At 32.3% G+C, this 15,350-nt stretch overlaps 1 protein-coding gene across 2 annotated transcripts in view; it reads right to left on the bottom strand.

Moving 5' to 3' along the window:
• Positions 1–15,350, bottom strand: part of LOC142332710 (ATP-binding cassette sub-family C member 4-like) — a 208,788-nt gene that overhangs the window by 28,307 nt on the left and 165,131 nt on the right. For both annotated transcript variants that reach the window (XM_075379285.1, XM_075379286.1), the window contains exons 20-22: positions 7,131–7,237; positions 3,062–3,185; positions 244–414 (exon numbers count right to left, since the gene is read on the bottom strand). In XM_075379285.1, coding sequence (XP_075235400.1) covers positions 244–414; positions 3,062–3,185; positions 7,131–7,237 — 402 coding nt within the window. The remainder of the gene's footprint in view (positions 1–243; positions 415–3,061; positions 3,186–7,130; positions 7,238–15,350) is intronic.

Genomic DNA, 15,350 nt, shown 5'->3' with positions numbered 1-15,350 from the left:
GTGTGTGTGTGTGTGTGTGTGTGTGTGTGTGTGTGTGTGTGTGTGTGTGGGGTGCGTGCATGAATGTAATATTTCAAATTTATTTGAAAAAAATTATTTTTTTTTTTTAAGAATTGGAGCACGAAACAAATATGGTTGTTTATATGTCAATGATAAAACTTAATTTAATAAAATAATTATAAAAAAGTTTTTATAAAAAATATTATATAGCAGTTAACTAAAAGCTTAGACATTACAACATACCAGGTGGAGATTCAAGTGGTGGTTCTTCTTCTAAATTTGTGTACTCTAGAACTCTTTCTACTGATGTCATATAATTTTCAGTTTCAGCTGTCTGCCGCATAAACCATTGAAACATTCCAGTTAGTGACAATGATTGTGTTATTGCTAAACCAACATTGCTACCAGTTATACCTACATCAGAAAATAAACTAATTACCATATTATCAAAAATACATGAATAGAATAACAAAAATACATGTTTTAAATTACATAAAAAATAATATATATAAATAACAGCATGCTAACACGTTTAAGGAATTTTTTTATTTTGGATTACACAATTATCCATGTTCTTACAAGTATCATTTTTTTTAATATCAAGAAGAAATCCCATAGCCAAAATTAAAAAAAAAGAAAAAAACAACATTGCTTATAAAAACATTTATTGTACACTAATAATTTTGACTTAAATTTTTTTCAAAAAACATTTCCAGCAAATAAAAGGATTTCCCCATTGTCAAAATACTTTTATATTTTATACATAAATATATATACAATCATCATATGCTTATCTACCTGAAGCAGGTCTGTTGTACCACAACCATCTCAATTCTCTTTTAATTCAGAAATAGTTTATGTTCCCGATAGAACAGATGATTTATTATTATAGATGATTTATATCATCATAATTTTTACTCATTCTGTTCCTTCTTGTACTGCATCTTCTACTGACTCTTGTAAGTGTTTTAAGCAGCCTTTCTTTCCTCTTAAGATATATCCAAGCCTACTGGTTTTTCCTATTCTGAATTAATCACCATAAGCTTCCACTCTATTCACTCTCCTCAATGTTTTATTTCCTCCCTTTCTGTCCACCTAATTTTCTTTAATCTCCTCAATTCTTATATTTCAAATGCCTACAGCCTTTCTTTGTTTCTCTTTCTTAATATCCATGTTTTAAATGTAACGCTTCACAAAATGCTTCTTCAAGTTTAAACTACTCCTTGCTATACCGTATATTTCAAAATGAATATTGGGGTTTTACAGTTATGCAATATTTATTAAATTTTACTAACATTGACAAATTATGCGTGAAATGAAAGAGCAACTCAGGCAGTTTTTCCCGCAAGTATTCAATGTGAACACCATTCATCACACAGCACACATCCAGCCGACAGAAGAGTTTATCCCGTACCTTAATCAGCAAGTCTGGAGTAACTGATGCAACAGCTGCTTCAATCCTGTCTCAAGTCAGGCAGGTCAGTTGGTAACGGTGGCACATACACTTGATCCTTTATAAACCCCCAAAGAAAGAAATCGCATGGTGTCAGGTAGGGCAAACATGGAGACCACGGCAAACAAGCCCTGTCATCTGGTCCCTGGAGATCAATCTAGTGATCGGGGAGAATTTCATTTAACCGATCACATACAGCGTAATGCCAGTGAGGAGGTGCACCATCTTGTTGCCAAATAAAGTTCTTTGGTTTGTTCTGCGGTTGAGGAAAGCCATAGTTATAGCGCATCAAGATTTCCTAGGACTATAAACAAAAGACTCTCTTACACGTTTAACATTGTCTTTAGACACGCTCGGTTGTCCTGTACCCTTCCCTTTACAAATACAGCCAGCGGTTTCAAATTGTTTATACCATATACGAATGTTATTGTCTCCTGGGAAAACTAGATGAACTTCAAAAGTAAGGCATGTTGAACAGTAATTACAGATTCACACGTTGCAAACTACAGAACACAGAATGCTTTCTGTTGAGGGGTCACCATCTTTGCTACTAGCACTTCCAAGCAGGAGATTCAGGAAAGAGTTTATGAGCTTGCACATAGCTAAACTGTTTGAATTGCTATTTCATTTCATATATAATTAATCAACGTGTACTTCAGTTGTATGCTTCTTCAATATCTGTACCTATTTTTAACATTCCCTTTTTAAATTTATCATTCATTTTTTTTTTAGTGGGATTTTTAAGGAGTATTTAAATTTAAAAAACTTATTAATTGTCTGATGATAATTTTTCCCAATTGCATTATGAACTTTTCAATATTTAATTATTTCAGGTGGTTAAAAGCGTCCAGATCTTGTTTGATCTTCAAAATACAATTTACCTAATTGAAAAGTAAATGCTATACATACAATCGAGTCTTACCTAAATCCTTCTTGATGCATTAAAACAGTTTCAGTAGTCAACTTATTTAAAATAAAATTTCACAATTTTCTTTACCCTTCATTCTGAATAATCATAAAAAAAATTCCAGACTTTCTAGTAGGTTTTTAGATAAAAGCTATAAAACAATAAAAATCTACCATGAATGACACCACGCTATAGATTTGTGTTTACACACTTCTAGACGAGATGGAACTGCAGCTAGTTTACATGTTGCATTCAACCTAAACTTACTTTTGGGGACCCCTGTGCATTACATTTATATCACCAACAGCAGCATGTATTTATTTCTTGAGAGTAAAATGTTGTCCTTTCTACTACACTTAAAAAGCTTCCTCTTTCAAATACGCATGTATATTAAGTAATGTATATGATAATATAATATTTTAAATTATAGCCGTGATTTAATTACAACTATTTCTTGCGAAATTTTTACACATCATATACTGAAGGACTTGTTTATGATTTATAAAAACTGAAATAAAAACCTCTAAAAACAATCTTCATAATTATAAACCACAGTTGATATATTTCTGTATATCGTACAGAAAAAATCTGTGATAAAAAATATTTAATCTTATAAAATAAATAAGAAAAATATAAGAAATAAAAAGATCAATGGGCAAAAATCATAATATTAATTATTATTATTATTAATACATACATACCTGAATCTATTGTAAGGAAACTAAAAGTAACCAATGATATATATATAACACATAGAAAGTCAAGCCAAAAACCAAATGCGTGATTTGATGATAAAAATATATACCAAGCTGATGTATGTAAATCCTAAGACAAAAAAAGAAAATAATAAATAAATACGTAAAATCAGAAAAATAGTTTTTTAAATAATATACAATCCTAGTGAAATGATAAATATGAAAAAAAAACAGACACCACAGGTTTCTCCAATTAAGAAAATAATTTTCCACTCATCTCTTCAACTTCAGGCCATAGTAAAATACAAACTGGTTTTTTTTTATTCTATAAAAATTAAAAAGGTGTTAAAAAGCCAAAATGTAAGAATTTAAACGCATAAATAAAATATAAACATATTTAGTTTCCAATGAATATGTTATAATTGAATTTAATTTAAGAATATTGTTAGGCGAATAACCATCCATACCTAGACATTTACACCTAATATATTATTATAAGTGAAGCTGTGTAAGTTGTTAAAAATTTAAATAATGAATCCTGGAAATTATGTTTAAAAATAGGATAAAAAATTCTGATAAATCTACAAATTTTTACTTGTACCACAAGGGTTATTTTTTTCAAGGTCCGATCGGTCGCAAAATAAAAACCCGTGCAAAAATCAGATGAACCTTTGCGCATATGTATTGCACAGCATCTCTTGTATGGCTTTCAATCACGCTGTGTCATTTCGTTTAGTTCTGAACACGCAGCTAGCATGTAAAACATGTCTACAACAATAGCATCTCTCGCCAAGTGTGAAGTGCGTGCGGTAATTCAATTTCTTCAGGCTGAGGGGTGTAATGTGGCTAAAATTCATAGATGAATAAGTAATGTGTACGGTGAAACTTCAATGAGTGGCAGCAAAGTGTGACAATAGTGCAGGAACTTTAAAGCAGGACGTGCAGATGTTCATGATAAAGGCGGTCAGGGAAGGAAGCGAGTGTTAAACCGATTATCTTGTTGACCGAGAGGATGAGGCGATTCGAGAAAATTGTCGGTTCACAACTTCTGTATTGAGTGATTTGTTTCCTGAAATTTCAAGGTCAGCTCTCTACACCATTGTGAGCGAGAGACTTCATACCGCAAACTGTGTGCGTGATGGGTTCCCAAGATGCTGTCCGAACATCACAAAGCAATGAGAATGGACGCCTCCCTAACGTTTCTCCAGCACTACCACAATAAAGGAGAAGATTTTTTGAACAAAACTGTCACAGGGGACGAAACATGGGTCCATTTCGAAACTGAAGAAACAAAAGAACAATCCAAGCAGTGGATGCATTGTCATTCTCCCAGTAAACCAAAGAAGTTCAAGCGAACCTTTTCCAACAGAAAGCGTACTGCTACTGTGTTCTGGGACCGGAGTGGAGTTCTCTTGGTGGAATTCATGGAACATGGCACGACCATCACTGCAGCCTCGTACTGCGTGACTCTTCAACGTCTACGAAGGGCAATTCAGAATAAGCGGAGAGTAATGTTGTCATCAGGCATTGTCTTTCTCCATGACAATGCTCGGCCGCACACTGCAGTTGTAACAAAGAAGCTCCTGCAGCGTTTTCGTTGGGAAGAGTTTGATCACTCACCATACAGCCCGGACTTGGCTCCATCCGATTTTCACCTTTTTGCTCACGTGAAACACTGGCAAGGAGGACCACATTTTGGCACAGACATCGAGCTGCAGACCAGCGTAGAAACATGGCTGAAAACACAGGGGGCTCTGTTCTATGACAAGGGTATTGGAAAGTTGGTACCACGCTACGACAAATGTCTAAATTGGAGTGGCGACTATGTAGAGAAATAGCGTAACTATGGAAGTACTTGTTACAAATAAAAATTTTTTTATTTTCACTGTGGTTTTAATTTTGTGATCGATCGGACCTTGAAAAAGAAATAACCCTCGTAGATTCAAAAATACTCACTAATTACAGGTTAGTGAATGAAATAAAAAAAAAGCTGACAACAAAGTTGTAATACATTCCTGGCATTGTTTATTTATTCTTATATAGTGGAAAAATAATGATACGTGAAAATAAACCAAGAAAGTTTAAAAAATCAGTATTTTAAATCTTGATCGCTCCTCTGTTCCTAATTGCCTCCAAAGTATTATTTTTTTTTGGGTCACTAGCACAACTACTATGTCTAGGAAGACAATAAAAAAATTTAGTTAAAAATATGCTACGGTTAAAAAAAAACATTTTTTTTGTTATTCTTGGGGAAGGGGGAATTTTGGGGCAAAATAAAAAAATAATAACAAGCATGCATGCATGCATGTATTGAGCTTAATATAAAATGAGATTAAGTTTGCAAAATGTTGAAAAAATTAACCCCAAAAAACTATCTATCACACCCCTTGGAGATGTTAATCTCAAAATTTTATTAACAGATTGCTGCATATATATATGAGGTTCTGTTTAAAATTTCATCAAAATCAGTTAATCCAGTCAAAATTTATTAAACTTCCAACATGCCAAAACATAAACACACACATATATATATATATATATATATATATGTACATATGAATATAACTCCACCACTTTTTTTTTTGTTCCTGGGTCATGAAATGTTGAGAAATGCAAAAAAACCCATACCTTGTTTTTGACTGATTACACAGTTTCATTCTTGCAGTATAGCTCTAGAGCTATGATTGTAGGAAAGTAAAAATAATAAACTTGTCAGTAAAACGATAAACCTTTAGAAAATTTGGCAAACAAATACAATACTGAACGATTATAATTAGATTAGAGAAAAACAAAACGGATACAAAAATTATTTTTATTGTATACATGCGATAAAGAACTAATGGGAAACAATTCCCATAAATTATAGAAATTTACCCGTATGGTACAGCTCACACAGTTTCCAGGAATAAAGGGAAAAATTATAAAAATGAATCTTGCAGTTAACAAAATATGGATTGCAGCTAAAATTGGATCAAAATGTAATTTTAAAAGTGATAATGTTTTATAAAATAGGTCACTGATGGAAATACTTTAAAAAAATCTTTAAAGAATATCAAAAGTATTGAACGTCTACAATTTAATAAACATATTCCACATTTAAGATACACATTTTGTCTCATTACCAGGTAATGACAAACAAATAATTAAAAATAAACTAAAATCTGTAAATGAACTGCTAAATAAAAGTTTTTGAATTTCATTGGAGAATAAAAGACCTCAAGGTACTGCAATCAAAGAGCATATTGTGCACTACCAAAAACCAACTGATCCATTCTTTGTCTAATTAATTTTAGAATTTCCTAACTGAGGAATGACATTCACAGAAAGGCAAACTACAAATACAAGTTGGGAATGCATTATCTCTTACGGATAATGTGTTTTGTGAATTAAAGCAAAGCTAAAAGAGAGCTTCATCCCACAGAAAAGGTATTTCTAAACTGATCTTTTCAATAGGACTTTCTTGAAGGATCCTGACTAATCACATCAAAACAGCTTTAGGTTTGTGTTACATACAACAATTAATTATCTCATAGACTAAAGAAGCAGTCAGTTAACTGTGGATATCATTTTAAAAAAAGATAGTTATCCTCTTGTCTTTTACTTTCTTTATGAACCAAATACTCAACATAAAGCAAATAATGAGGGTTATTATCACCTGTTACTCAAGGACAACATTTTTGCAGTGTCCTTGACTGACACAGATTTAACAAACAAACAGATAATTTCATCAACACATATTTTATTTACTTCGATTTAAGTATTTTTCTCAAACTTAATTAAATCTTCTTTAAATACATTTAAATATATTTTTTTTATTCATTGTTTAAATTTAGTCTTGACTTGTTTGGGCAAAATTCATTTTTGTTTAAGCTCATTTTGTTAGATTTTGAGCTTAGTTATGTTTTGTGAATGCAACAGTGTTAGAAAACTGTAAAAACCTTGTTATCTGTAGTCTTCATATAAATAAATATAGAAGTGTTACAGTTTTCATAAATTATTCCCCTAAATTTACCACAAAGTCAGAAAAATTTTAAATCAAAAATAGAATTTACAATAATATTACATTAATACTAACCACATGATTATCAAATTCTTTCTCCAAAATACTTTGCGCTTTAAACGCCCTTATTGTAGATAACCCTAGTAAAGATGCGCTTAGATGTGAGAATACTGGACTACGTGCTAAAAAAAAGAAAAATCTCATAAATTAAATCAGTTAACAGAAAATTTTTATTTTAGTGTCTAAACAATACTAGAATATATTTTTATCAATGGAGATCAAATTTTTCGTACATTTCAGAAAGAACTGATAGTTTAGCAAACAACTTACTTATTCAAAAAATTGTTCTCAGTTGGACCTTTGGTATATGGAGGAAAAACAATTTTTCATAGCATGTATTCGAAGCGGTCAACCAAAAAAATCATTGATCAGTAATGTGCTGTCACCCTCCTAAGTAAAGATAATTTGATCTCCCTTAAGAATTAAAGGCAGGATAGTTGCATGTAATCTGGAAAGCATCTTGAATTACTCTTCTGGGCAGTGGTGTTGCTTCACTTTACATTACTTTTATGGTTAAATCGTTCACAGTATCCTTTAAACGCCAGGATCTCTTGTCCCTGGTGATATCATGCTGGTGTTGGCTACGTGTAAGGTTGAATTACTCTCTCCTTGGTATTTGTGTGATAAGACCCCATCTGTATAAGCAAACTTTTACTGCGGTGAGATGCTTATTGGCTAATGATGGGCCTCTTTTTGCATAAATATATTTAAAGTATTTTTTTTTTTGTTTCCAAATTCACACACAATCTTATCCTTTCATAACCCATTATATTTCTTCTTGTTTTCACAGAATGCTCTTTTTTTCTGTGTTTAACTTCTAGGTCCACCGTTAGGTATTGCTTCAGAGGATGAGATGAATGGTTTGTAGCGTGTGTGAAAATGCCATGTCTGACCGGGATTTGAACCAGATGAAAGGCCAAGATGCTACCACTTGTGCCACAGAGGCTGCGCATAGAATGCTCTTATAGAAATTTAACTTCTGCGTTTCCATTTTATCTATTTTTTACCAAGAAATCATCTAGCTACTTGCGAACATGTAATAATAATTTGCAGGCAATATAAACAGTAAAATTTATATAAAAAACTAATTCATTGAGATCTCCTTATATTGTATAAGACTTTTGACCTACTGATATAATATACAGAGTATGTCTGAAAACTTCCCGAACTAAATTAAATAAAAATACAGATTTAAAGATAAACAAATTTATTTACATCAGCCTTCTACATAGAACCCTTCTCTAGTTACACACTTACTGCAGCACCGGTAGAACCCGTCAAATGCTCTGGAAAAATCAGTTTGTGGGATCGCCTTCAACTGTTCGGTGCAAGCCCCTTGGATGCCCGGAATGTCATTGAAAAAGCAGACTTTTTCAACAATGGGAATTTTCAACTTGAGTTTTGGGAACAGAAAATAGTCTGCTGGAACCTAGTCAGGTAAATAGAGCAGGTGGGATAAGATAGTGATTTGATTTGCAGTGTAATAATGTGTTAAAATTGTTGTCATTTGTGCCGGGGCATTGTGTAAGAGAGTCCAACTGCCCGGATCCTGGTATTTGGGCTGAATTCAACAAATGTGACACATCAACCGTTTCATTACTTCCAAATAGAATTTAAATTCATGGTTTGACCATTTGGGACAAATTCATCATGAATCAAGCCCTTTAAGTCGAAGAATGCAATCAACGTTATTTTCACACTTGATTTTTGCTGCCTGACTTTGTGCTCCAGGACTCAACCAAGCAGCAGATTAATGCTTTGTTTACGGATCATACATGAAGCGCCAGCTTTCATCCCCAGTTACAATTGTTTGCAAAAAATTCAGGTCGCTATAGACAGTTTCAACAAAGTCTTGAACCCAAGAAAGATGCAGCTGTTTTCCTTCTTCGTTCAAGAAGTGTGGAACAAAACAAGAGTACACCTTTCGGCGGTTCATTTTTTCTGTTACAATTGTACATACCACATCTTTACCTCTTCTGCTATGGCCTGAAGGGTAAGGTGAGGTTGTTCCAGCAGGAGCATGCGCACTTTTGCAACATTTTCATTGTGAGGCCTCCTGCTTCATTTGTCGTCATCAAATGATTCTCCACCGTCTTTAAACTGCTTTCATCACGTGTATGTTGTAGTATGAGATGCGGCTACATCACCGAATGCTTGCTTATATTGTAGAATAAGTATCAATGAAAGATTTTTGAAGTTGAACACAATATTTTATCATGCTACTCTGTTCCATGTTGTGAACTCGCACAAGGTCATGTGAAAACAATGTACACAGCCAAATATAACTCGAGACTGGAGTGATGAAACATGATGAAATTTTGTATATACACTCATCACATAGTGTACTACATAGTTCCTTGGTTGTTCGAGAGATGACACTACTTTTATAGATTACAGAGATTTAGTTCAGGAAGTTTCAGACCTACTACTGTGGAGATGCTTTCTGAATCAATACATTTTAAACGATTTAATTTGAATTGAATTAATTCTGAATTTCTGAATTGATTTAATTTGCAGCAAGTTCAAACCATATAATTTTTTACTTTAAAAAAAATATGATAGTAATACACTAACCTTATTATTATTATTAATAATACATTTGAATTTTGGTATCAAGGACATACTGTTTTTAAAAAATGAATACACATTTTAAGATGAAAGTTATTAAAAACTTTACCCGTATTTAAGCTAGTGTGGATGAAGTTAAGCTTCTTTAGAAACCGTTGCTTGATGCATCAAGTGTTGTGATGCAGCTTACACCAGAACACCAAAAAAACATTTAACCATTTTTATGTTAATGCAACAATTGAAGAACATAAGAAAGAAGCCCTAATAAGAAAGGGAGTCCGACAAGGATGTTCCCTATCTCCGTTACTTTTTAATCTTTACATGGAACTAGCAGTTAATGATGTTAAAGAAAAATTTAGATTCGGAGTAACAGTACAAGGTGAAAAGATAAAGATGCTACGATTTGCTGATGATATAGTAATTCTAGCCGAGAGTAAAAAGGATTTAGAAGAAACAATGAACGGCATAGATGAAGTCCTACGCAAGAACTATCGCATGAAAATAAACAAGAACAAAACAAAAGTAATGAAATGTAGTAGAAATAACAAAGATGGACCGCTGAATGTGAAAATAGGAGGAGAAAAGATTATGGAGGTAGAAGAATTTTGTTATTTGGGAAGTAAAATTACTAAAGATGGACGAAGCAGGAGCGATATAAAATGCCGAATAGCACAAGCTAAACGAGCCTTCAGTAAGAAATATAATTTGTTTACATCAAAAATTAATTTAAATGTCAGGAAAAGATTTTTGAAAGTGTATGTTTGGAGTGTAGCTTTATATGGAAGTGAAACTTGGACAATCGGAGTATCTGAGAAGAAAAGATTAGAAGCTTTTGAAATGTGGTGCTATAGGAGAATGTTAAAAATCAGATGGGTGGATAAAGTGACAAATGAAGAGGTATTGCGGCAAATAGATGAAGAAAGAAGCATTTGGAAAAATATAGTTAAAAGAAGAGACAGACTTATAGGCCACATACTAAGGCATCCTGGAATAGTCGCTTTAATATTGGAAGGACAGGTAGAAGGAAAAAATTGTGTAGGCAGGCCACGTTTGGAGTATGTAAAACAAATTGTTGGGGATGTAGGATGTAGAGGGTATACTGAAATGAAACGACTAGCACTAGATAGGGAATCTTGGAGAGCTGCATCAAACCAGTCAAATGACTGAAGACAAAAAAAAAAAAAAAAAAAAAAAAAAAAATGTTAATGCAGAATTACAGTTGTGGTTATGAAAAAGAACCATATTATAATTTGGTTATTATTTTTAATAAATTCCTTACAATCATAATAATATTCTTTGACTGATTTAATTAATCTTTTCAGGACTAACATATTGTAAATCGTAATTCATGCTCAGACTAGATTATGTTATTAAAGTTGCTCATCTTTATATAATCATTCTCTGTATGATTTATCACTTCACATTCACTAGGGACAAATTTTTTTATTTCATTTCAAATTTAAAACTAATTTTTTTTTTGTGAAAAATTTTAAAACAATTTTCATTATAAAACATAAACAAAATTAAGCCTTCATTTGAACAAAACAAAAGAAACTAAAGACTTGTCAATTACTATATTTTGAAAAGGATAAATACATTTGAGAATTTTTTTCAATTTAGCTAATAATTCTTGAATTTTGAAAACAAGCCGGTGGTTGATCTTTATTACTGGCAAAATGAAGCGTAATAAGAATGTTCTATCTGTCTCTAGTCATAGTTTCGGAAAATATTAGGGAATGTAATAACCATCTGCTGACCAATACTCTTATTGAATTGTTCTCATTTTTTGGCACAAGCACGGTCAAATTCAAAAAGTATTTATCTATGTCGGCAGGTTTCCATTGTTGTAAATTTGAATGAGCAAGATTTGTTTGTACAAAGGCTTCAGTATAATATATGTTTATTTTATTCACTATATGTTCAATAACTTTGAGCGTTATTGGAGATTAAATGAGAAGAAATATATCCTGGACACAAATGCAATGAATCGGCCATTTTTATAACAGAGTTTAATAAAACTTACAGAACGGCTGGTAAGATGATATTATTCTCTCTATTTCCACCTATTAGTTGCAACCTATCTATAGTGCAAAATCCAGAGTTCATTTTAAACCCGATAAAGTAAAGCACATATCGGTGAAAGAATTATATTAGTAGCATTAAAACAATGATAGTACTCAAATGATAAACTTCTAAAATGAGTTTACGTGACTGTTATCTGTGCAGACAGTTTACTGCAGTTGCATATGTGCGATGCCAGTCCTGAAAGTGCTAAAATTAAATTAAACTAATTTTACCTATTATTAAAATAATATTACTCAAATAACATTTTAAAGAATTTTTAAATAATAATCTGCAACTTAAGTAACATATATAGTCAATATTTTTCAATTAATTCTTTAAAGTTTTTATTACTTCTTATACTGTTTTAATAGATTTAATAATAAATAACTATTATTTAATTAATTTAATACATTCTGTAACTATACATCTTAATATCTTTTTGTAATTTTTCTCTGACCAAGGTTTTTTTAAACCTTCCTGAAATGGAAGAATTACTTCTGTTCCTGATGGACTAGCATGTATACACAATCCATTATCCTTGAACTAATACAAAAATAACATTTTTATATTAATAAGGAAGTAAAAAAGATCTAGAAAAATACTATTATGTTTCTTATATCTTAAACTTTCTGGATTCTAGGAGATTTATGCTTTGCTTTAAAATCATATTGAATGTGGAAGGGTGTTAGTATGTTATAAAAGAAAGATCTAATATTTATTTCAATCTAAATTATTTGCAGGTTTTATACATACCTTTCTATGAATTTTTTAACTTCTAGGAAGAAAATAAATAATGCTCAATCAGACGAGAATTTTTTTTATTGTTTTTAAAATTATTTAGGAAATAATTTTAATTCATAATTTAGTTTAACACTGATTGTTTGGATTACAACAGTAATCCAATGCTTTTCTTTTTGGAACTACAAAGATTGGCAAATGTCTTTGAAATAATAGTTTCTTCCCCAAAACTGTGTTTTTTCTGGTCAATATAGTTGTGTTTTAGTAGTTTTCTTGGATTACAGTTGTAATCCTACAAACATTAACGGTATCTAATTTATTTAAGCATTTGCTTTTATTTTTTTTCTTCTATGAGGGATGTTTACATCAATCTGGGACTTTTGTTAGATTACAGTGTAAATGGAGATTCCTGCCCATTCTGTTGGTTGTACAAATAAGGCACAACTGTCAGCTATTACCACATGGCACACTGACGTGAAGCAACATTAAACAACAAGTCAGTCGTAAAGAACATGGCGTCCAATGTAGTGAATGGATATGTGGAACAGCTTGTTGTAATGAAATTTCTCATGAATGAAGGCATAAAACTTGATGAAATTTATTCGTGACTTCTTGCACAAAACAGTGATGAGGCTCTTAGTACATCAGTGAGTGAAGATCCCAGTTGAGGTGGTTCAGAGCCACAAAAGTTATGACCTCAGTTTTTTTGGATAAAAATGAATTCATGTCGATTTTCTACCCTGTGGAGTCAATATTAATAGCGAGTACTACTGCAAAGTTATTCAAGATGTGAACAATGATTTCAAGAAAAAACAGGCTGGTGCGGTCACTAAAGGTGTTCTGTTTCTGCAGGACAATGCACAACATGCACACTATAAGATCTTGGTTAAGAGTTATTGTCACACACCCCTGTACAGCCTGGACCTCGCTCCCAGCAATTTTCACCTGTTTGGTCCTTGAAATTGTTACTGTTTGGTCCTTAATTGTTCCAGCATTTCAACAGGAAGGATTAGATGAAGCAGTCAGTCCTGTCTTGGTTTTGATGTAACGATAAATCTTTCTACGCTGCAGGTATCCAAGCACTAGTGAAATGCTGGTATAAATGTAGCAGGAAATTATATAGAGAAATAAAAGTATTTCTTATTATCATAAGTGTGTTCTACATTTATTAAAAATCAATAGTCCTGGATTGACCTGAATGCCCCTCGTATATATTCTGTGTTTATGTGGAAATGTAGCAGTCACAGTAAAGAGATAGAAGCACTTTATGTTGCTATGTGTCAGCATAGGTTCAGATTTCTAATGTGCTGTTTATGCTTCGATGACATTAGGGAAACAGATTTTTAAAGACATTAGCACAGAAATTTTTAAAACTACACAACTAATAAATAATTTCAATATTGAAAAATAGAAAAGAATAATTCATGGGTGTGTAACTACAAATAAAAAAAAAAAAAATTAATTCATATAAATTATAATAAACAGGGTGAATGGTAGGCCGCTATGAACCATGAGATCTTGCCGATGGTGAAGGGGCTTGAATGCTCAGTGATACAGAGTAGTTGGTCCAAAGGTGCAACCATGTTGGAGAGATAACTGTTGAGAGCCAGACTAAGGAATGATTCCTGAAAGAGAGCAGCAGCTCTTTCAGTAGTTGTTAAGGGTGTAGGTCAGGAGGACTTAAATGGCTATATCAACATCACTCAGAGTACTGCGCAGCTGAAAGCAATGGAAAACTACAGCTGATTTTTTTCCAAGAAAATGTAGCTCTCTGCATTTTCATGTAACAAAGACGGAGGCGCCTTTCTTGGTAAAATATTCCAGAGGTAAAGTAGTCCCCCATATCTCCAGTTAGTGACTACTAAGGAAGGGGTCACCAGAAAATTAAAAAATAACATTCTATGAGTCGTGAGTGTGGAATGTTATAAAAAGGCTGGTAGGTTAAAATATTTAAAGAGGGAAATGGATAACTAAATGTATATGTAGTAGGAATTAGTGAGGTTCAGTGTGAAGAGGAAAATGACTATCGGTCAGGTGATTTTAGAATAATTAGCTCAGTATCACATAAAGGACAGGCAAGAGTAGGTTTTGTAATGAAAAAGAAGAAAGTGAAGAGAGTACAGTATTTCAAAAAGCTTAAATATAATGAAGCTTATACTACATTATTTTCATGAATAAAGTATTGAGAAAGTTCTTTTTGTTGGCTTCGAAAGCCCAAAATTTTTATATTTTTAAAAAATTAAATTCTAACCTTGCAGTCTTGATCCTAACAGTTCAGCTTGATTTTTTGATAAATTTAAATCCCTAACCAAGTCATTTAATTCACCTTGTGATATAACATGTGGCTTATTGGAAGATAATTCAAAATCAAAGTCATTGTTGTTTTCTTCAGTACTGCCTGATTCTTCATCGCTGCTTTTGAAACATACATTCAGAGGTGGCTCAGGAACTGGAATAATGTCAGTGTGAGGTACAGGCCACATTGAAGATTGCAATGAAGGATATTTTACAGTATGTTTAGATTTTTTAGAAATTCCAGACACATATGTTAAACAAAAGTAACAATCTGTTACATGATCCTTTGGTTCATGCCAAACTATACGTACACCAAATGGCAAAGCCTTCAGTGTACCATTCAGCCATCCTCTTAAATATACAGAACAATTAGTGCATACTAGATGAGGAGCCCATGTCTTATCCTGATCAACAATTTTACACTGAAAGTACAAATGATATGCTCTTTTAATTAAAGGTGTAATGATTTTTCTATTTGGTTTTACGGTAAATTCACCATATATATATAAAAAGGCAACCATATAATTTACACAATTTCAAGGCATTAAGACACTGCACTGATAACAAACT

The sequence above is a fragment of the Lycorma delicatula genome, chromosome 12 (genome assembly GCF_047948215.1).
Source record: "Lycorma delicatula isolate Av1 chromosome 12, ASM4794821v1, whole genome shotgun sequence".
NCBI lineage: Eukaryota > Metazoa > Arthropoda > Insecta > Hemiptera > Fulgoridae > Lycorma > Lycorma delicatula.
This window is presented reverse-complemented; position numbering and strand designations above follow the sequence as displayed.